This window comes from Empidonax traillii, unplaced genomic scaffold (genome assembly GCF_003031625.1).
Source record: "Empidonax traillii isolate 1590-97213 ecotype Southwest subspecies unplaced genomic scaffold, ASM303162v1 scaffold91:size2966241, whole genome shotgun sequence".
Lineage (NCBI taxonomy): Eukaryota > Metazoa > Chordata > Aves > Passeriformes > Tyrannidae > Empidonax > Empidonax traillii.
The window spans coordinates 1,779,219-1,802,660 of NW_020955284.1; the positions used below are offsets into that span (position 1 = coordinate 1,779,219).

A 23,442-nucleotide genomic window follows, 5' to 3' on the forward strand; every position below is an offset into this window, starting at 1 on the left:
AAACAGCTCCTTGTTCACTCAGGCCTTGAGCAGTTCTCAGACTCCTCAAACCAACAGAATGGTCTGAATCACTGAGAGGCTCAAAATTTGATTTCAACTTCTGCTGCTAAGTTGAAGCAATTATTTAAAATAAATCATTTAATTGTTTATATTCCAGTTTAAATCTGAGCCCTGTAATTTGATTAGGCTGAGCAAGAATTTTAATAGTCTTCTAAATAAAGGCTCTCAAGCAAATGCTATTTTGGTCACATCTGCATTCTGCACTAACATTCATAGTTCTTTCTGCACTCAGAAGAAATTTCCTCTCATCACCATTCATATCCAAAACCAGTTCATACTTCTATAAACTTTGGAAGATTAGATGCCAACAGCTTGAAAATTAATCTGCTACCAAGAGGAAGTACAGGAAAAGTCAATGCTTGCCATGGCAGGCAAGTCGAGTCTTTATTGAAACCACATGTCTAGAAATTTCTTAAGCCAACATTTCAAAACCCCCTCAAAATTAAGCTTTATGAAACTTTCATAAAAACACCTTGAAGTGCTCAACTGCAGGATACTTCTGCAGCTATTCCAGTGCATCCTCATGTCCCACTTGGGAAAGCTCCAGTCTTTGTGCCACCAGGGCACAAACCAGTTTATGGGAAGTCACTCAATTCATGAGAGACAAGCCTGGCAGTAATTTAGAGAGGCATTTTTGATTTTAATAGGAAATTAATACTTCCCAGGAAGTGTTAAGGCAATTCTGACAAGTTTCTCATGTTCTCTTATCACAGAATTGTGAGATGTGGTTCTTTCCACACAAACATTCACATAAACAAAACCAACAACAATATCTAGGATTGAGATGAGCTTGAACAGCCTAGTAATAGAATTTTATATCTACATTTCAATTTTACGTGCCTTCACAGAACTAACTTTCAGTAGCATTCAATTTTTAAAAAATGCTTACTTTCACAGTGGAAAAAATGGGTCGAATTGCTACAGCTATGCAAGCATGACATAACTTTAAAAAAAAATCCTGAAATTAAGCAGTGAAAATTAAACTTGAAAATCAATTCTTACAACCTCTTCAGCAGCACATTTTTAGGTAATCGCCCCTGAAGAGCCAACAGAATGGTTATTACCCATCTTTTTATTCAAGTAAATGTTAAGGAGATCAACATTTATAAAAAGAATTATTTACTTCTCATACTCACTTCAGAAGCTCCAAAGTAATTGTTCCCCGAGGCTCTGCTTCTATACTCTTTCCCCAGAATTTTAGTTTGGGATAGATTGATCCATGAAATATGAAGTCCTTATTGAGGCCTTCAGAATAAAATGCACTAATAGGTGGGTGGTGGCTGACTTGCTCAGATATAAACCTAAATCCTAAATCCTCCCTAGCAAAAACAAAACAAAAAAAAAACGACAATTAAACACTAAATATTTTGTTTTAATACTAGAAAAGAGTTACTTGATACTTCAAAAAATTTTGCAGGATATCAGATTAAACTGAAGGTGAGACTTTTCCTTTTCTAGTTTCATGACACATTTACAATTAATGAAATGAAAGGATTTGTACTCTGAACACTTTCTTTTTATACCTCAAACCAGCCTTCTACCCAGAAAGGCACCTGAACTAGTTTCACTGAAATAACTCATGAAAATACAGAAACTCTTTGGGCAGCAGGAGAAGGTCTGACTGAAAATTCTTTTCTCCACTGCAGACATATCACCCATTTATTTAAGCAAGCTGGAAGTCCTTCAGACTAATCCCTCTATCTGACATGATCAACAAAACAATATTTAAATTAATTAACAGTGTCTGGTCAGGAAGTGTCCTTGCTGGAACAACATGGACCGATTTTTCTCTGAATAAATCAAAGAAATAATTCTATGCCTAAAGCTAGAAATACAATAATTAGCTTTTATAACAACTTCTCAAATATTTTGAGATAGTTTGACAAAAAGAATTTTAGCTCTACTCAGAAATACAATTTAGTAGTATTTTACTACAAATAAACTAGGCTGCTAACTAAAGAACACAAACAGCCCATTCCCAATTTAATGTAATTATTACCTGGTTAATTCATAGGTTTCTCCTAACAGTGGGTTAAATGGTTTGCCAGTTCTCTCCCACTGAGAAGCTACAGCAGAAACTGCAAAAGCAGCTACAGCCTGTAAGGAAATTAGGAACACAGTGGTATGAGAAGAGTACATTAAAACTTTAGGTTTAATGTTTTAATTTGTTGCATATTACGGTATCTCATTATTATTCCAAAAAAAAATTGCTATATATTGCTTAAGGCATAAAACATTTGTAAGCCATGGGTCAGTGATACAGAAGTGGGAAAACATAAACATTTATTAAGATTCTCATTTCCCAAAGGAACTATCTTCTGTAGTGAGTTCTAACACAAATGACCTCTTGAATCACACCAGCAGGTACAGCCCCTGTGAAACAAGAAACTGGTCTAGACATACAAAGAGGGGCATTCTTATGGTAATCCCTGAGAAAGAAACACACTCAAGTGAGAAATTCTCTGAAAATCAAAGACTGGGAGAAAAAAATTCTCCTTCTGAACCACCCAAAAGGTGGTAGGGGTTCTTACCTGCATTCTTTCCAGGGGATCTGCATGACTACAAGCCTTATTAATGAGGTATATGTGTTCCATATATTCTGTTATCCGCTGAAGGAAACTCAATGGCTCGTTGAAGACAATAGGCATGGTGATCTTGGACAGCTCCTAGACGACCAAAGGGCAGGTTCATTTCTTAGACCCAACACTAAGTTAACAACTGACAACTACAAGAATTTTGAAAACAAGTTGTGGGTGAGTTTATTAACAGCATTCTTCAAAGGACATTTGGCAAGCCTGTGGCAGATCCCAAGTGCTACCGCTGAAAGGGGCTGGGAGCACTGCAGAACTCTACTGAAATGATAAACAACTTCAGAAATTGATCCAGATAATTAATAAATTCACAAAAACATTATTTTTTCTTCTGTAAAGCAGAGGAGGTTAAAATTTCCACAGATAGAAGTAATAACGTGCCAACCAGCTCCATACTGATACAGAAGAGTCACATATTCCTTTGAAATCCTCACCTATTTGCACAAAACCTATCCACTGTACTGCAGCAACCACAAATTAATTATTGAAAGGAACAGCTACATAAAGAATAGTACGTGAATTGCTCCAACAAATTTTAGTGGCTTTCTTTGAGCAACCTGTTATTTGTATCAGAACATTTCTCATTTCCCATGTATGGATACAAGACAGACACGAAGTTCACACAGAGATTTCCAATTCCCCATGTCTTTTACTATATCCAAGCAAATCTGGCTGTTTAATTATAAAGTTGCACTCATGACTGAGCAATAAAGCATTCATGTAAGTGCTTAAAACTTAGTGGAAAGGAGATGCAACATTCTCCTTATCTTGTCACAGGCACCAAGGGAAAAATAATGTTAACCCTAAGTGGCTTATACTGATTTGGTCCAAGCAAAGACTCTAGTAGATAGACCACTCATCCCAACAAAAGGAGTTTTGACAGTACAGGTGTATCTCCTAGATGACATGAATTAACAAAATAAAGCCCTAAATGACATTTTGCAAAGGAAAGAACAAAAAAAGGCAAGATAAGACAATATTGTGTTATTCAAACCATATCTGACTATATTTTTAAGGGCTTTAGTCTAGTTCTTAAAGGACAGCTTCAAAAACGCAATCCACATGTTCAAACAGTGAAAGTAAGCAAGGAAATAGTACTGTTAATAAATAAATGTTGAGACTTAGAATTGCAGTTTAAAATTATGCTCCTTAGAGAAAAAAAAAAAAATGCAAAATGCACCAGGTATTATTCTGTGTCCTAATGTTTAAGCAATAAAATTAACCAGCTTATTCTGGGAGACCCAACATCAGCATGCTTCATCCACGGCAACTTACCAGTCCAATGCATTTTTTTAATATGCTCCACACACTAAAATCACTTCTAGAAAACATTGGGGCAGGTAATGATGTCCTGCAATAGAAAAAAAAAAAACAACTGTCACTATCAGCCCCTTAAACAACAGCCATTTTCATTCATAGGTGTTGAAGTGATGTATAAAGGAAGTAAAACGCTAACCTAGACTTGGCACAGGAAGCAGAGACACTACATGACTTTTCAATTTGAGAAGATTAACCCCTTTAAAATGAGAACAGGAATGCCCCAATGCTCACTTCTCATTCACTACGTAGCTCTGTGTGTTTACCTGTGTCTCTTAATTCCATTTTCTTGGATCTCTGTCTCTCCATTCTGCTTCCCCGTCCTATTGCTTTGGTGTGGATCCCGATCAAGCATTTCTGGAACTTTATGATTTGCTTCTGAAAAGTCTCCTGAAGAATTGTCAGAATCAAAGCCTGTATAAAAACCATAAGGCCACAGTTTTCTTAGGAACCTTATCACGCCACAGAGTGCCACTCACATTTTACAAGTCTCACGCCTCTAAGTACACTTACACCAGGTTAGTTTATTTTAAAGAGTATCAGAGTGAAAAGCCCTCATTAAGCCACCTAATTTCCAAGAGTATTATGAGCCAAGTATTGTATTAGAATCAAGAATTCTCAACTCATTTTTCACACTGCTGAATATAAAACCAATTTAGAATCTTAAAAGAGAGTAAGTAGCTCCTAATCAGATTAGCTGTATTGTCTCTCCTTCACAGCTGCAGCGTCATTACAGTAATTTTGTTAATTTACGTAGTTTTCCTCAAAGGGCTTAAAATAATTTAACTTATACTGGTAACAGGCAAGGAGAAAAAATTAAAAAAAAAAAAAGAAAAGAGAAAGGGGCCATTTCACAATCCAGGGGCAAACACCCAGACCACTGGAGGCATAGAAATGCAGGATATATCTTAACTTCTTTTTGCCACCCATGTGTGCAAACCACGTAACAGAACACCCTGAAATGATGAATTAATACAACCCTTCACAACTGCCACAGTATTACAACAGAAAATGCTGCTGTTCTTTCAGTGCAATAAAGGAATATGCACTTTCACACCCAAAAAGCTGCATTTTTTTCAGGGATCAAGACCGTGACAGTAACATCCAAAACTGCACCAGGAAGTAGAACTGATATGATCTTACTTGGTAAACAGCAGGTGTAAGGGGTGATGTCATGTCTTACCCCGTCTCCTACGTTTTGATGTCACAAGCATGTAATTATAGAGCAATAACCACACCTGGCCAGTCAGTACTCAATTGGAAAGTATGATAGTCACATACAGATTCAGGTCATTAAAATGAAGACTACCCTGAAACACCTGTCTTAAAAAAACATATGAACAACTTCAGTGAACTCACAACAAAGTATTTACGATCTTAAAATGGTATTTCTAATCATATATTGGCTTTTTTGGAGCATGTTAAAGTACAAGGAAGTAGAAAAGGTGAATACTTCAGGGCACAGCAAAATAACTTTTATTAGTTTGACCGACAAGCTAATAAAGTTGGAAATAAAACCTGACAAAGTTGGAAAAAAAGGATAAGGTACACATGCCCTTACCTAGAAAACTGATCAAGTTCACACAACACAAGGAGCAGGATCACTTCAATCACTGGCTTATAGGGGAATAGTTATGAAAAACTGTTACTTGAATTTCACTCTTTACATTGTACCTGAAACCCTGCAAATCGTACCAAATGTCCATTATGTTATCCACACTAGTTTTTCTGTTTCTCCACGATTCAAAATTATTTTGCCCTGTTCCTGTACAGCACAGCAGCAATTTAGATTCAGGTGTAAATATATTATTTATGGGCAACAATATGTCACTGCTAAGTAAATCAATGCCAATTCAAACAAGTGTCTTGCCGACAAGCAATAAAAATTAAATCCCAGCTCCAGAAAAGCAAGACACATCAGAATGGTAAGTCTGCTTTATTAGAGTGCACCCCCACGTAATTACTTTAAAAAAAAAACAAACCAAACCCTCTTGGGTACACAGCCAGATAATCACTAGACTTTCAACTACACTTTCAACCTCAAGCATCACGTGGTTTGTCCACAACAAGCCCACTGAGAAAGTTTCAAAAGCTGCCTCTCAGTGAAGCTCTAAGTGCTATAGTTTTGTGAAGAACTACCCAGAGGAAGTAGATCTGCAATAAAAACAGTTTCCTGAAATGACCTGTTGTAGTTTTGCTGAGTTACAAAAAGAGCCTTACACCAGCTGCCACTGAAGCTTTGAACCTGAGAAACTGAGTAGCTAAGTTTTACTTACAGGACAGTTTTCACGCTGAAAAGCCACAGGGAATGAGGAAAAAAAAAGGGAATAGGGAGCCACACACAGAAATACGAAGTCAAAAATTAATCAGACGACCCAAGTTATGTGCGTTAAGAGTGAAACAAAAGCTTTCAAAAAGTCTTACGTTTCCAAAGTTAAATACTTAGGTTGGGTGCCAACACGAGTCTATTTCAAGAACTTAAAGAAAAGTGACTTGCCAGTAATTCTAGTTCTCTTAGCCTTCCTCTTCCACATCCTGCAAATGAAACAAGTCCACTCAGACTACGCTCCACATCAGCCAAGGGAGCAGAGGCACCCAGTTCTGTGAGTCATGTACACGAGAACACCCCTTTGTACAGTCAGCAACTTCCCTGAGCACTAATTAAGCCTTGTCAGCCCAGACAGAAAGGGAATCAAAACAGCACAGTACTGAGAGCCTTCAGTCCTAAAAAGGGCATAAGGAATAGGGATAAATACGCTGGAAGTGTAGATGGCAAGTGAAGCAAGAGGTATTTTTTATTTTGCCACAAATTAGAATTCTACACTTTTCAAAACAACTCCATCTTCCCAACATGTAGCTGACGGGAGGCAGGCTGGCCTTTCACAACATCTGCAATACTTAAACATTAAAGCAGAATCCACTGATTCAGTCTGACATTATGAAAATATATCCATTTGGCAGCAGATACTTCATTTCCTCCTCTCCATGTGAAACCAACAGTCTACAGTGAACAATATCCTCACAAACACACCGGGCTGGATTAACCTCATGGTGGGCAGAGAACAGATTTCCATGGAACGGAGGGTCAATATTTTAAAAAGCCAAATTAAACCATTCATGTTCTCAAAAATAAATTACTCTGGTAAATAGCCAAGAATTTTTCTGTTCCATGGCAGCCCTTCCACAAAACACTTTGGCAAATGGGAATCTGACAGAATTAGTGAAGGATACAGCTCTGACAGAGCAGACCCTGATGGCACAGTCTTTATGAAGTCTGCATCAAGATCAGCACACCAAGGTGACACAGATCAAAGTATGCTCCCCATCTCCCACAGAACTTCAAGGAATTTGAAATTCATTAAAAGACTGAACACCTTTCACCTCATCCAGTCTCAGAGAAGGCCACCATTGGTATTTGACAAAAAGCAGATTCTTGACAGCTGTGCTGTCGAGAATTAACTGAGACCACAGGTAACATTCCCAAGGGATTCCCAAGGGGAGTACTCATTCATGAGGCAGGGATGTCACGTGTCAGCAATGCTAATAACCTCTGAATGCAAAGAAACTTCTCTCCATGGAAACTCTTTACCGTTCACTAACTCGATTCATCACCTGAATACTCCAGTCCATCCTGCACCCTCATGAGTGTAATCATCACCCAGTCAGGGGCAAAACATCTGCCAGGAGGATGATAACACATCATCCTCACACAGATAGGCATGATCAAGACCCATAAAACCTAAAAAATTCAACAATACCCTATCTGAAAGATACAGAGTTTAGGATAGCAAAGAATTGCTACAGCTGTGGGGGAACATGAATGTAGAAAGACCTATTTCCAGGTTGTTCTTGGCATCACATTTACGTATGAGTTGGACAAGACACAGCTACAAAGGCCTTGGTCTGGCTTCACTAGGTTTGTACAAGTAATTCATCAAACTGTCAGCATCTTCTAAAGCATCCAGCTAGAGAAAGGGACTGAGCACCTGTGTTTAAAGACAGGCAGTCCTGAGGGAGAATGAATCTGAAGCAAACTATTCAGATTCCAAAGTAAGCACTCCCCTTAAACCAAGTACCTGCAGGGCACGTTCCAGGGCAACACATATAACATATATATATATATATATATATAAACTTATCTCCTGCCAGTACTTTCATCCCTGTGGAAGAATAAGATTAGGACAGGACAAGGAGTGCTCACAAAACTGATGCACAACATCCCACTTCTGAGCAGAGTCAGCCAAGACTGCAGGAACAAGAACATCTCATGCACAATAGCTCAGAAGTCACTACCACCTGGAGCACTTGCAGGGGGAATCAACCTTTTGAGGTTCAGGTGAAAAAGAAGAGGAGGAACAAGGACAGAGCTAGATGAGTCAAACACTGAGGGCTGTGCACTTCTGCAGCAAGAGATAAAGGAATGCTTCAACATCACAGCTGTACCACACAGACCTCACGCTTAGAGGCACATTTCTGTGCACCTATTTCAGCGGAAAAAAAAATCTAGTTCATTCACGGCATTGGTCCCGAGCTCTTGGAACTGAAAGATTACTGAAGACATACAGCAACAACCCACTGTGTTTTCAAGATTTTAATGGTACAACAGTTTGATTTTACAGATGAATTTGGAGTACCACCCCTATCACTCCCAGCTGGCATGAATGCAAGCCAAATTTCCTCCTCTTCTCCGTGACATACTTGTGACAAGCCCTCTACAGTCTGCTGTCAGTCACATTGCTTCACCCAGCTCCCTTTGTTTACTCTCATATGCATTTCCAACCAACCATGTCTAAGTCCACCTTACCACTTGTATCCACCCTGTACTTCCACTCCTTCAGCTTTCAGTGCTTCCCATTATTCTCTTCTCATTCCTGTGATCCTACATTAACCACTCCACACTCAGCATTTCTCATATCCCCCCTGTTACAGGACTTCTCAAGAGACATTTCAGTGGAAGACTTTAAAATTGTTTGAGATCTTTGAGAGGATTTCCTTTATTAAAACACTTCAAGCATTTTATTTCACCACTAAAACCATCTAAGGCTCTTACAAATAACTATTCATCCCTATTAGTTCAAAGCAAAGAACCACTTTATGCACTGCTCAAGTGTGAAGTGATTCAGGTTTAATTTTCTAGAAAAAATATGAGATTGCAAAGACTCCTGGCTCCCCATTTAAAAGCACACTTCTACAGTAATTTGTTTCTGACTAGAAAAACATTTTCCACTTCAATTCCTTAGCATAAGTTTTCCATTAAAATAAAGAAAAAAGAAAATAATAAAATAACAATAAAAACAACCCATGGAAAATATTTCACCTTTCAAAGGGTCTTAAAAGCATTACTTCTCAAGCTGCTATTAAATTATCTGCTCTTCAAGAAAATGAAAGCAAGACCTGACCACTAAAGGACTGTTAAGAGTGATAAAATGATAGCCAGCATTAAGCTTTAATAAAAACCCCTCACATCCAAGCCTGAACACAAATTATAGTTCTCCCTTTCCACTTTTCAGCAGACAGAACCACAAGTTTTACCAGAGTTTACTTTTGATTTATTATTAACAGCTTAACGTGTTACTGGCCTCTCACCACACACACAATGCAATTTATAGGGTTTTTCCCCATCACTCACCCGTAACGGCATCATAAAACTCTTCTTCACCGTTCATCCTTCAGTGTGAAATCTCTGCACAGCCAATCCAGCTCCCTCTAATGCATCGTTGGATTTGATTTAGAGAGCGAGTATCTGCGTGCTGTCAGGGTCTTCTTTTGCAAATTCCCAGCTGCTTTAGATGATCTATTTGACAAGACGGGGAAACAGAATTAGCAACTTCCACATTTCTTACGTGCACAAACATGCACACTTGACAAATACTAATTTTCCTATTTCCTCCCGTGGTACGAGATGGATTTTTGCATTCATAAGTACACAGCCTTCTTTGATACCAAAGTAATTTTGAGATGAATACTGCCTGCCACAAGAACAGTTGATTTACCATGCCACACTTCTCTCTCTAAAAATACTTCATATACATTACTATAAAATATATCTTATGCACTGCAACTCGAATTTCAGGCAAGTACAACTGAAAGGAGCAGAGAACTGACAGAAGAAAAAGACAGCTGGCAAACCAAAAATTCTTTTCAGCAGGAGGACAAGCCTTACTGCATCCTCAATCAAGAATGCCAGGAACAAGAAAGAGAACAGTTGTATGCCAAAATCTGACCACTCCATAAAAATGTTGGACCTCACTCCACATCATGCAATCAGTACCTAGTGAGCCTTAGAGAAGTTTTCTCAGGCTACTGCTATGAACCCTTGAAGAGACAACTGGAGATTTTTCCATCTAGGAGGAGTGTGAAAAACCAACAAACTCTTCCTCAGTACAACCAAGCACACTGCAAATAACTTACAGATTTATGAAGCATTCCAGCTCTACTTTATGGACAGATTAAATCAGGTTTTTGCCAGATGGTTGGCAATGGTGTAACACAAACATTTTTACTTCACCCAACTTTAGTTTAAGGAGAAGAATGAGAAAAATCGGTTTCCGCTCTTACAAATGTTCACCAGGTACCAACAACAAGCCAAGTACAAAACAACAGACAACAGCATGGCAATGCTATGGATATCTCCTCCAGAACAACCTCAATCTGTCAGTCTCAATTTTTTATGATCCCTGAAGATTCCACTGCTTTTGTGGCAGTAGTTTCTCCAGAGTAATTATAACTTGCACAATTCCATTCCAATTAAGAGAAACAAAGCCAGAAGCGCATTCTGCTCCTAGCAGAAGAGTTTACCATGTTTGAAGCCAACTCCTTCTTCTCTACAAGAAATCAAACTGTGTTTCGAGCCTTTTTCCCCTCCCTGCCCAGAACAAAAACTATTTGAATGTCTCACACACATACAGTCCTTCCAATTGTCCACTCAGAAGGAGGAGCTAAAACAGCCCATTACAGAACTCATCTCAGTTAATGAATACAGTGCTGTCCTTAAAGCGTTCTGTCTGTCAAGGCCAGGGATTTCAGTTTGTCACTTTTCCCTTAGGAACTTCCCATTTCCTTATTACTACAGGATTTTGTATCACTCTCTGCATCAGCAATTTCATATTTATAAGTCCTTGCCTCCACAAGGACAAAACTTTATACATCTGCTTCTCGACTGCTGCTACAGTGCTGTGCAATTGCTCTCGGCTGCGTGAGTTTACTTCCCTTTTCCCTGTGCCCTTCCACAGCCAGAGACTTTTAAATCTTTTTCAACTTTCTTGCTCATCAGCAACAAGTTTCTAACTTCTTTTGCCAAAGCTCTGCAATCTCCTAAGCAAGGATGCAACAGCTCAGAACATTTAAGGCAGGGACATGTCTGTCTGAAGAATTCCAGTGCAAGGCTATCAGCAAGTGCTCACTTTGCAGTATTTCAGATTTCTGCAAGAACTGAACACCAGGTTTGGTATCACAGAATGGCTTGGGTTGGAAGGGACGTTAAAGATCATCCAGTTCCAATTTTTCTAAATCTGTACTGTAAGTACAAGTCAGTGCACTATCCCCGTGTTACCCAGTCTAATGGAAATCAATCCTTGACTCTGTAGAAAAAAATGCCTGTTCATACCAAAGCTGCTGTTAGTCACAGTTTTCCCAAACTTTCCAGCCCCACCAGCAACATATCTGAAAGTATCTCCTCTAAGGACTCCAAATATGTTATATCTTTGCAGAAGATCTCTCCTTGAGGATGCAACTATGTAAACTTTTCTACAGGGCTGGAAAGAAGGAATCCAAAGAAAACTGTTGCTGCAGAAAGCCAAGACTCATCTCAGGACAAGCGTTCACCCCAGATGACCACACTGGACTCCACTGATTTGCCAAAAAAGAGGCTGCATCTTTAACCCTCCAAGTATCCTTGAAGATGTAAGACATTTATGGTTTCAACTGTCCAGAAGCACTGCACCCTCCTGGCAAAACAGCAGCCGATACTTCCAGAAGGACACCTGTATATGCACATGATACAACCCTCTCATGATCAGCACTACAGTGCCCTCCTTTTCTCCACGTTTTCTTGCATCTTCCCTTCTTCTGTTTAGTTTTTCCTCTTTAAGCTCTTGCAGCAGGACTATCCTATAGCTGCACACAGCTCACGTGGTGGGATTCTGTTCTGAAACAGCCTTGTACCCACCTGCAACACCTAAAAAGGATGGAAAAAAGGGAGCTGGTTCAAAACCCACCCCAGTTCAGTCCGGTCCAGATTCAGAGACCACACTACCTCAGGGTCCCTATCCAAACACAGGCATGTCACATATCAGCCTGCAAATTCCACAGGTGCTTTATAACAGCAACCACAGTATGCTGCAGACTCGTACAGAAGGCACTAAGAAATACATATTATGACTTTAAAAACTGTCAATTATAATTAAGAGCCTTAAAACAAATAAGATCACACAGATGAATGCCAGTTTCTCCTCTCCCCTCTCCTGCACAATAAAAATTGCATTACAAAAGGACCTGTGAAGTGGAACTCCATCCCACAGTGTAAAGTGTCGCTGCAGAGATAATCAAAATTTCCTATAAAAACACTCACCAAGTACAAATGAAGTGACCAGAATCAGAGACTCGAGTTAACCTCTCACTACACCTGAAGCTCACTGCTATTCGAAAATGAAAGTTCAGTCATATCCCTGTAAGTTACTCACAAGCTTTATAACTATTACCTAAAGAACAAAATATTGATTGAGCTCACTTTAAATAATAGTCACAAATTGCCCCAAGGTGCCAGGAACAATTTTAAAAGGATAAAGTAGCATATTTTGCTGAGTTACACTAGGAATAACTTCACGCTTATATCACTTCTTTTACATTCAGTTCTTTTATACAGCAGAGATTAACATGAATTTGCATGTAGCTGAATACACAGTGATAACAGCATTCAGCTTTCATGAGCCAAAAAAACTAGGATTAAGTCCTTTTCTCTTACTGAAAGCAACAGCAAAAGTTACTTTCAGCTAGGTTGAAATGCCAGAAGACAAAAACGTCCTGGTTGCTTCATATTCAGTATTTGCAATCTGAATTTCCTCCTCCGTGTCCCTGATGTTTCCAGAAGAATTCACTCACACACGAGCAATTGTAAATAACAGGTTTTACCCAAATTGCCACTGAAGCAAGGGTGCAACTCTCCTGTGGCAGACAGACCTTCAGGAGCTCGGGAACAGCTGTCCTGGAAAATCCTTCATAAAGCATGTTCTCACCTTTTATTCCCACAGTGTAAAAGAAATATGAACTATATTTGGATATTTTCTTACATACATAATAATCACTAGGAATGGAGCAAGGCACAGACACTCAGAAAGGTGCTTTTCTGTGGGGACCTCAGCCCAGCTGCCACACTGATCACCAAGTCATTTTATAAATGACATGGAAAAGCTGCAAGTAGAGGCATCCTAAGAGAACTGCAAATTTGCCATTTCATGATGACAACACACCCCTAGCCACAGGCAGCCCAGATTTTGTGGTTTACAGCAACAAAGCTTATCCATTTCCTCATATTTTAAGGCTAGGTATTGGTACAGAGTATTCAGATTCATTATGGGATTTGTGTGCATGAGCAAAAACTGCCAAATTTATTTTTATTTTCCTATCAAGCTGGTCTCCCTACAGGAAAGACGCTCTTTTTGAAGCTCAAACCAAAAGACATGACATAAAATCATCCAAAAAAAGTCATAATACCCATCCCAACAGTGCAGCTTTGGTTGGTAAATCTGTACTGCAGTTGTATTATTCACTCTGACAAATTCTCTGTCCCAGGTTGTTCAGAATATTCAAAATAAGATGTTACTTTTGAAGTTACCTTTAAAGTGAGTGCCAAAGCAATTTACAGAAGAAAATAAGCCTGACATAATTTATTGAAGCAAGTCTTGGACAAGTTATTTGGGCAGAACCTAATTTTTCTGCTCATTTTGCTTATTTGCACACCAACGCCTAAAATATACAAACCCAAACTAGCAAGAGTTAAGCATAGCATGTGAAGTCAAAAACTTGTAAGACCTTCTGGCATCTTCTAATCAAAGAACAACCACTTTGGTTCCCCTAAAATAAGCTTTGCACCCTGGTGATGTTCTAAATCCATTCACAAACAGGTTAAACAAGGTATTAGGCTGTCCAATAACACAATTTAGAAATGCAAACACCAATGCTGAAATAAAAATGCAATTTTTTTGTCCCAGGTGAGAATCCCCAAAACCTGAACAGGTAAAGGACAGAAATACAACTAACTATTAATCACATGGGCGCAAGGTTTGATCTGTGGTTTTGCTGTTAAAAGGTCTCACTGATGCTGCACAGCAAGTCAAAAGGTTACCTGAAGGGAAACTACAAGAAAGGTGGAGAGGGACTTTCTACAAGAGCATGTAGTGACAGGACAAAGGGGGAAGAATTTGAATTGACAGAGAGCAGGTTTAGACTAGATATTAAAGAAAAATTCTTCCCTATGAGGTCCTGGCACAGGTTGCCCAGAGAAGCTGTGGATGCCCCATCCCTGCAAGTGTCCAACGTCAGGCTGGGTGGGGCTTGGAGCAACCTGTGATAGTGGAAGGTGTCCCTGCCCATGGCAGGGGGCTGGAACTAGATCATCTTTAGGGTCCCTTCCAACCCAAACCATTCCTGCGATTCTATGATACTCATTAAAACTCCTTTCAATTCTCACAGTTCATCAGAAAATGTCACACGTTCCTGTACGACTGATGGCCACGGACAGCCCCTTTCTCAGAGGACATGTGGATGTTTTGCAAAGGCAAAGGACAAAGCAAAGCAGGCAGTGGAAATAAATACTGCAGAAACACAGGAAAATACCTGCACCACATCCCCAGCACACCTTGAAATAGGTTCTACAGAGGGAACGATTCACTCAGAATGACATCCTGCCTTTCAGAAGTACCTCTGTCAGAGACAGAGAGAACAATCAGAAAGGGCTGTTCCCAAATGCGTCTGAGACAGATCCCCAGAGTCTCACGCTGGGGAGCAAACATGCTCCTCTCAGCGATCCCCACAGCCCCGCTGCAGAGAGTGTAACTATTCACACCACCCACGGTGACAGCCAAGGTCCCATGATGAGGGAAGAACAAAAGTTGTAGCGTATCTGTCAATCGGCTGGTTATGAATAAATGTCACACAAAGTGTTTCCAGAGCACGGCTGAACGCGTCAGTCACTACCAGGTGATCTGGCTCCCAGAACACGCTTTGCTTTGCAAAGATTAACTCTGTGCAGGTCAGAGCGTCCCCTGCAAGGTCACAGTCCCCAGCTGTAGAAGGTACAAGAACTCTCTTCCAGAAATACATCAGTCCCAGAGACTTTGCACAATTCCCGTTTTAAACCGTTTCCTCCCACTTGAATTTATTTTTAAAACCAGGCCAACAAAAGCGCAAGACTTTGCAAAATCACTTCATAAACTCATTTGCTCAACGCACCCTGTGACGTGCATGTGAGCACCGAGCACCTCTCTGAGAAGAGATGCACATTCCACCTTCATGGCTGCTCTCCAAAACCAAGCTGTGGGGATGCACTGCCTGCGGAGCAGTCGGATGCTGCTCCCTGGAACTTAATACACAATTAAAAAAAAAAAAACAACCAAAAAAAAAAAATATTGTACCCCAGAACAACCTGCAAGAGTTTAAACATGCAACTACTCTGGCTTAGTTAATTCGACTAGTTCCTCCATACTAACTTGTTCTTCCAGGTTAATCCTCAACAAAGACCCAGCTGGATAACTGAAAGTTACTCCTCCTTAAAGAAACATTTACATTTCTATAGAAAGACCAGCATTTACAGCCCAGTGGCTCATTGGGCTGGAATGTGGCTCAGCGAGCTCAGGTTTGAAGCTGGCTCAAGAAAACTGCAGTGCCTTCTCCCTCCAGACCTGAAGCAGAAATTTCACATCATGCAGCAATTCTGGAAAGCTTTGCTGACACCATCCTGTTACCTTTACAAATCCCTTTTTTTTTTTTTTTTCACTTTGAAATCACATGTTCTGGCTCTGTGAGAAACATAAAACACTCAGTCCTGTTCATTACACCGATACTAAATCTACTTGTGAGATCAAGGAGCGTTTAAGTAAAACAAAGTACCAAATCAAAAAGCAGTCAGGAAAATAACCACAGAGGTTCACCAGCACGAGCAGGTAGGGTGTTCAATAGAGTTCAATACACTGGAATTAGAGTGCCACCAAAGAATTCATGAACTAGCACATTCATCAGCTTTTTCACATGCCTAACAAGGTTTTATTGGATGTGCACTTCCACAGCAAATTTTAAAATCATTAAAGTATATTAACTTGAAAAGAGAATAATAGCAAGGAAGAAAAATTAGAGGGGGGAAAACAAAAAAAGGAAAAAGGAAAAAAAGTCACTTGGGACTTCCCACAAAAAACATTTTCATTTAGTTTGATATGACAGGGATGAGGGGAAATGTGAATTTTCAAACTGTGAAAGAGCAGGTTTAGATTAGATATTAAACAGCAATTATTTCCTGTGAAGTTGGGGATGCCCTGGCACAGGTTGCCCAGAGAAGCTATGGCTGCCCCATCCCTGCAAGTGTCCAAGGCCAGGCTGGACTGGGCTTGGAACAACCTGGGATAGTGGAAGGTGTCCCTGCCCATGGCCATGAAACAAGCTGGTCTTTAGAGTTCCTTCCAACCCAAACCATTCTGTGATTCTGTGATATCCTGGATGCACCTTCTGCCCAGAAAGAGACTCCAAGAGCCAGCAGAAGATCAAAGATACACACCCTTCACATTACCACTAAAATTAAGAAATGGGGAAAAAAAGGACAACAAAAAAAGCAACAGTCTACAGCATGACTGGGGAAATAGGAGCCAACCCCATCGTCTCTTGAGTTGCCTGCTGAAATAAAACACAGCTGTAGTACTTCAAGGGATTGAAATAAATAACTCAAACCGGAAGATAAATATTCATGTGTGTTTGCTTCATATGCATCTCCTGAAAACATCAAACTGCAGTGTTTCATCTCTGCTTCAGCAAGGATGAATCCTAATTGACTTATGAAATTAGGTTACCAACAACACTGGATCTAAAACATCTACAAAAATTAGCCAAGAAATCAATTTAATTGGCAATTTAGGTACCTGCTGCAATTATTATTCACTTAAAATCTCTTTAGCCAGAGAACAGCTACACAGATGGCAGAATCCAGAAGAGGATTTACTTTACCAAGTTAGATTTGTTTCTTACTCCAAAGTTTGAATATAATACCATCTTCCACCAAGATGTCTTGGCAAGATGAAACTCTACATCCACAGCAAGAAAAGGGCAACTTCCTTCTCAAGTTACCAAAGTGCAGAGAGTGGCTGAGTGATGAGAATCAACACAAATCAAACTGATTTATGGCAGGAAGGATCATGTTCTGTTCTCTCAGGAATACCAACTTCTGGTGATACTTCACAGGAATTAGAGCCAACTGGAACTCTGAAAGTCTGGCTTTCAACTGAGGAAAAGCTACAGAATTTGTTTCTGCATCAGAACAAATGGCAATAGTTGCTGCACACACAAATACTGCTCCCAGCACAAAGCTACAGTGCTACTACCAGAGGTGTTATTTATTGAACATAAAAATTGTAAAGATGAAACTGGACAGAAAATACCGCCCCAGCATAGGGCTCAATTACCTATGGAACCAATGGCTATTCCCCAATTTTCACTTCGACCAAAAATTCCGTTCTACAGCCAAGGATATTGGCTTGAACTTACATAAATCTAATAAACAAACAAACAGAACAAGGAAACTTGATTCCAGCAGATTAATATCTTCTGATGCAAAACGCTTCACTGAAATTCCCACAAAACTCTGTGAATGTTCTCCTTTTTTAACACCACCTCAATATCTGAGACATTTTTCCACCTGAGAGCATCTGGTACAGCATTTCTCGGACTTTGTAACCTTCCCTTGGAAACTATTTCATGGCCCATGATTGTAAAAAATGACAGAATTCCATTTTGCATTCCTCTCCACGCATGATGCAGAACGTTAGGTTGGATCATGAGTGATAAACCAGCTCATTTCCAAGCACACTATTAAAAAAAAAAAAAAAAAATCCACTGTATTGTAAAACTAGTTACTTCTTAGTAATTTCCTGAGGAACTGTTCTATCTTACAGAGACAGAGTGGGATGTAATCAATAACTCCAAGCAGTGATTTTGGACACAGGCGTCACTAGATATGTAATTAATCATTTATGAACAGTCCTCTTTGAAGGTAAAATTAAGGATGCTTCAGTATTTCCCATCACGATGCAACCACCCCTACAAACTGATCACTGAAGCTGATGAACGTCAAAACAATTACAGCATAAAACATCAACAGACAAAACCCCCAGAACAGCAAAAAGTAGTTATATTTTTAACTTTATAGATCTTCCTACTCAAAGGCGCTTTTTAAGGTTTGTCTCTGTGGGCCCATTCTCTCCAGGGAGTTGCAGGTTCACATTTATTCTGTACCAGGTATCTTACAAAATCATTTTCACAGAGACTCTTAAGTAACTGTGATATAGCAATTATATGGCAAACAGAGCAGGAGGACAACAGTGACTAACCCAAGTGCAAAGCCCTACAGCATAAGAAATCCTATTTTCATGCCTACCAACAACTCCTCAAACACTGGAATTCTGCAGCACGAGCTCATGCACACAGCCAGCAGGCTGTTAGAGAGTTTTAAGATGATACCACAAATTTGCAAAAGCTTTAGAAAGTCATATTCAAGGGTGAATTTCCTTTAAAGATGTGTTTGTAGTAGATACCTAATGGATTCCGGTATAAGGTTGCTACTGTGTTTTCCGTTGTCAAGAGATTAAAAAAAATAAAATAAAATAAATGTTGACTTCTCAAGACAGGACAAATATCTCTATTTAGAGTTCAGTTTTAATAAAGAATCCAGCCAGCTATCTGCTCAATAACATTAACCCACTTGGGTAACAAAAGATGCACAACACTTTGTTTAAAACAAAGACCACGCAAACAAAGTTATTTGCATCTCTGAAGATTGGTAGCATTTTTGTTTCACTACTGAACAACCATTCAACAGCTTCATTGGTGCAAAACCTAGAAAGAACCCCAGACAGGGGTCAGTTCTGTTCTCCTGACAAAGTTCTCATTTCAGTGAACACACATTCCTGAAGGGCCTGTTATGAACGGGCTGGTGAGGGAATTTCTCTGCAGCCTCAACACACACAAGTTTTATAATTGAGAGTTATTAAAGGGATTCTTGTTCTCACTTGATTGCACTGACACATTGCAGGGAACAGAGTTTACATCAGCACCTCCGTGGCCAGAGCTGTGGGTGAGTTAAAGAGCTGAAGTGAGTGATGAGAACCACAGACACCTCACACACCACCTTCAGACTTCCCATCACTGCTTTTAACTGTCACCACAACCAAAACACAACGAGATCTATTAACAGACTCTTTTGGGAGCACTAAAAAAAAAATTTACTCAGAAGAGTAAAAACATAATGAAGTTATCCATTCATGAAAACATATTTCTTGACAAATACCCTAAGCATGCAAACTTTACAAAACCCCAAAGGTTCACAGCATCCCAACAGCCACAACCTTCATCTCATCTGAAACTCCAGACAGCACAGCAAAGGAACTGGACTCCAGCAGGAACACCACAGACCAAGGTTTCCACTCAGTCTAACGCCAAGCACGGAGCAAAAGACAGTTTAAGTTTTGGACTGTAAAACCGAGAGGGCCAAGACTAAAAGGTTTCTGCAGCTGCAGGGACAATTCACCTTTTGTGCACCCTCCCTCCCACCAGATTGATAAACAACCCCAGGAAGACAACACTCTGCAGCCTCTGCATGTTCTGAATGGAGGCTGCTGTAATTTACTAAAAATCTGTCTCATTATGTGCATAATATGTTCATAATAACAATTATGTGCATAATAAAATATAGTGAACTAATCTAAAGGATTTGTCTAGACCAGCAAATGAATTTCCAATTGTAACTGTATTTAAGGGGAAAAAAAAAAAAATCACGTTTAAGGAAGCTTAGTCTATTCTTGTCTATTCTTTAGTCTATTCTTGTAACTTATTGATCCTGAAAATTAAGACATTATCTTTGTGCACTGAATCAAGAATACATTTTTTGAAGACTATAACTGAAAGTTACGGTAAGCCACATTTGACACATTCTAATTGCTTATTGCTCTCTGCAACTTGCTATTACAAGCCTTTAAGGATACAAAATAAATAATTACATCACCATACATCTATCTGCACTGTAATTATTAAGAATTCAAGGATTGAGATAATGTTTTCTTTTATTCCAAGTTCTATGGCGGTCTATTCCATAAAATAATAAAACCCATAAAAGAATAGCTATGATGCATAACCTATATTCTTTTGCAAGATTAAGTACATCAAAGTCCCACATCTCCAAAGTGGTAGAAGCAGGGTGACCAACGTGTTCATTGCTCTCACTTCCCAATTTATTCAGCTTGGAGAAGGTGCCCCTGTGATCAGCTACATGTTCAAACTCAGCAAAAACACGAGCACTCCATATCTAACACATATTTTTTTTGCATGCCTGATTTTGTGCACTTCTTCCAAAAAAAGGTGAAGAGAACCAAACACTTCAGTTATTTCACAAAGAAGTCACCAAACACTAAACATTTTAAACATCACAGCAGCATCACATATAGACATTTCTTGTATCTCCATGACTCAGGTGACAAAACTGATGCTGAAGTGAAGGACTAGAGAAGTGCCACCCTGTAGATGGAAGCCCTAGATACCAACCAGCATGATGTAACATTGCACTTGCTCAAGGACAAGTTACTTCAAATACCAAAGCTAATAACTTATCTGCTTAAAAATTCAGCGTACTTGCAGGCAAACCTTGCTTTCAAACAACAACCAAAAAAAAAAAAAATCATCTGACTGGCACTACAAACAGCGATTTAAAAATATAGCCTTATCAAAGCAAAAAAAGCCTGGTTGGGATGTTTTCCAGCCAACACTAAGATAACAGAAAGCAAAGCTCTCCACCTTTGTTCTAGGTCAGCATGTGTGAAGTTCACACAGTAGAATTCACAAGAAGAAAGACTGAAAGAAATACCAGTTTCAATCACAAGACCTGTCAGCTTAAGCCAGTACATATCATGGAAAGCAGTAACAGTACTAAAACTGATTTAAAGAAGCCATCCAAGAGTGAAAATGCTCCCCAGTGATCAGTTACCGCCTAGAAGTCAGCAAACAAATAACTAAAACCCACACTGTTTCTCAGTATTGCACCAAACAAAACCTTTAACCCATCTAGTCTCCCACTACTTGCAGGCACAGGGTTTGTTGTCTAATCATCATTTTCTACCTCCAGCTTCTGGCTCCTGTTCCTAAGATTATATTGGCATGGCTGAAGAGCCAGTTCTGCTGGACGAAAATGCCACATTTATTCCTGGACAGCACACGTCTCAGCGTTCCCTTTTGAGGACTCCCTGAAGTTACAAGTTCACCAAGAGGTGCTGTTGGGTGGGGCAAGCAACACCAAGAATCACTCCTGGTCTTATCCCAGATTGCCCCCAACTTTCTGTCACGTGGTCAAACATTCATACTGCTTGACAACTATTTTAAGAAGAAGTTGTGTTCACTGTAACTGAAAACCCAAGGGGTTCCTCGGGGGAAAAAAGCACTGCTCGGAATTTCTTGCTTCCATGCTAGTTTAGCCAGTTCTCCCACTTCCATCCCACGGTGCAGCACTCTGTGTTTGGAAGTTACCCAAGTCACTGCTTCCAGAAATTGCCCTGAGGTTTTACAAGTCCCTGAGCAGGCTGGTGCAAAGCTGGTTAGGATGACATGTATGTGGCTGCTCCCAGATGGCAACGTGAACGTGGAGTTACAGAACTTTGGAGGGTTAAGTCAGAGTGGTCCAGTTTTAGTTTTTCTTGCATGTCAAGCTTTAGAAAAGGAAACACACCACAAGAAGAGTGGTGCAGTGATGCTAATCAACACTGCCTATCCATGCCTCCTTTTTAGCTTTCCTGGGATCAAAACTGAAGGATTTGTACTTTAACAGAGAAAACTCGCAGTAAATGGAAGGCACATCTGCTTGAACTCAATATGCTTTGGCAGATACTCCTGAGAGGAAACACAAGGCTATGGCAGACATAAAAACCAGAAGGTGATTTTGAACCCACATCTGAAATTCTGGCCTGCAAGTGCTGCAGAATCCAGATGGGAGTCCTGAATCCGAACACATAGAGAGAGCACAAACATGATCAATACCCAGATTAAATAAGTGGCAACATAACTTATACCTTTATTACCATGGAGAAGTTCTGGTGGCATGTTATTTAAAAAAAAGCCTTTTTTCCTGCTACTTTTCCCATCTTGCTTGTCTCCCTTTCAGGAGCTCTGTAAGAGAAACATTGGGTAGGTAACTGAAACAAAAAAAAGGCAAACTCAAATAAACCCTGACTGCTTGCTGTGCTTCAGCTGTGGCCTAAAAGGCCCCCTGAGGTTCCTGTGCTGAGCTGAGCCGAGCCCAACATGCTCCCCTGGGGAACTGCCTGCCATAGACTCCTCTGCTAAACCACCCAGCTGCAAAAGCAATCGGAAAAATACAATAAAATTAGAAAAAGCCCCAACGCTGACAGAGCTGCGCTGACCTGCACCCTCTGCAGGGACAGCGACGTCCTTCAGCTCCCTGCACGGCCACAAAGAGCCCGAGGGCTGGGAGAGGGGAACCGGGAAGGGCTCAGCACCGGGATCAGCGCCGGGAAGGGGCTCAGCACCAGGCAGGATCAAAGCACTGGGCGGGATCACAGCTCCAGGCAGGATCACAGCACCGGGAATGGGGGGGGGGGGGCTCAGCACTGGCTGGGATCCCAGTACCGGGGAGGCACTCAGCACCTCACCGCGACACCTCCCGCCCCGCTGACCGACCCTGCGGTCCTGCAGCGCCCCGAGACCCCCGGGCGAGTCAAGCTCCCCCTGGCCGCCCCCGCCGCACTGACAGCGCGTCCCGCGGCCCACCGGGGGACATCCCCCCGGGGCTCACTGCGAGCGCTGCCGAGGGCGCGGGGGCCCCGCGGGGAGCGCAGCTCAGCGGCCCCAGTCCAGCCCGACTCGACCCATCCCGGCCCGGCCCGCGGCGTTACCTGAACCAGCCCCGGCCCCGGTCCCAGCTCCCGCTCCGGCTCCGGCTCCGCTCCCGCTCCGGCCCCGCCGACACCGAGGCGGAAGTGCGGCCCTGGCCGCGCCGGAGTGACGGGCGGCCCCGCCAATCGCAAGGCGCGGCCTCGCCCCGCCGCTGCGAAGGCGACCAATCGGCTCCAAGCACCCCGCTGAGAGGCGGGGCGAATGCTAATAAGGCGAGAAGAGTGTCCGCCCCGGGCCGCGCCACCGCTGGGGAGAGCGCGGGCCAATGGGGCTGCGGGTGGGCGGGGATATGCAGATAAGCGAGAGGATATGCAAATGAGCACTG

General features: G+C 41.0%; 1 protein-coding gene across 2 annotated transcripts in view; it reads right to left on the reverse strand.

Annotated features, from left to right (window-relative positions):
• OSBPL2 (oxysterol binding protein like 2) overlaps positions 1-23,231 on the reverse strand; it is a 33,299-nt gene extending 10,068 nt beyond the window's left edge. The window contains exons 1-8 of one of the 2 annotated variants that reach the window (XM_027881623.1): positions 23,117-23,231; positions 22,274-22,370; positions 9,598-9,762; positions 4,235-4,382; positions 3,927-4,002; positions 2,592-2,726; positions 2,060-2,157; positions 1,197-1,379 (exon numbers count right to left, since the gene is read on the reverse strand). In XM_027881623.1, the coding sequence (XP_027737424.1) occupies positions 1,197-1,379; positions 2,060-2,157; positions 2,592-2,726; positions 3,927-4,002; positions 4,235-4,382; positions 9,598-9,634 (677 nt within the window). In that variant the 5' untranslated portion in view covers positions 9,635-9,762; positions 22,274-22,370; positions 23,117-23,231. The remainder of the gene's footprint in view (positions 1-1,196; positions 1,380-2,059; positions 2,158-2,591; positions 2,727-3,926; positions 4,003-4,234; positions 4,383-9,597; positions 9,763-22,273; positions 22,371-23,116) is intronic. The other variant, XM_027881624.1, reaches the window with a different exon arrangement.
• Between the last annotated feature and the right edge of the window lie 211 nt (positions 23,232-23,442).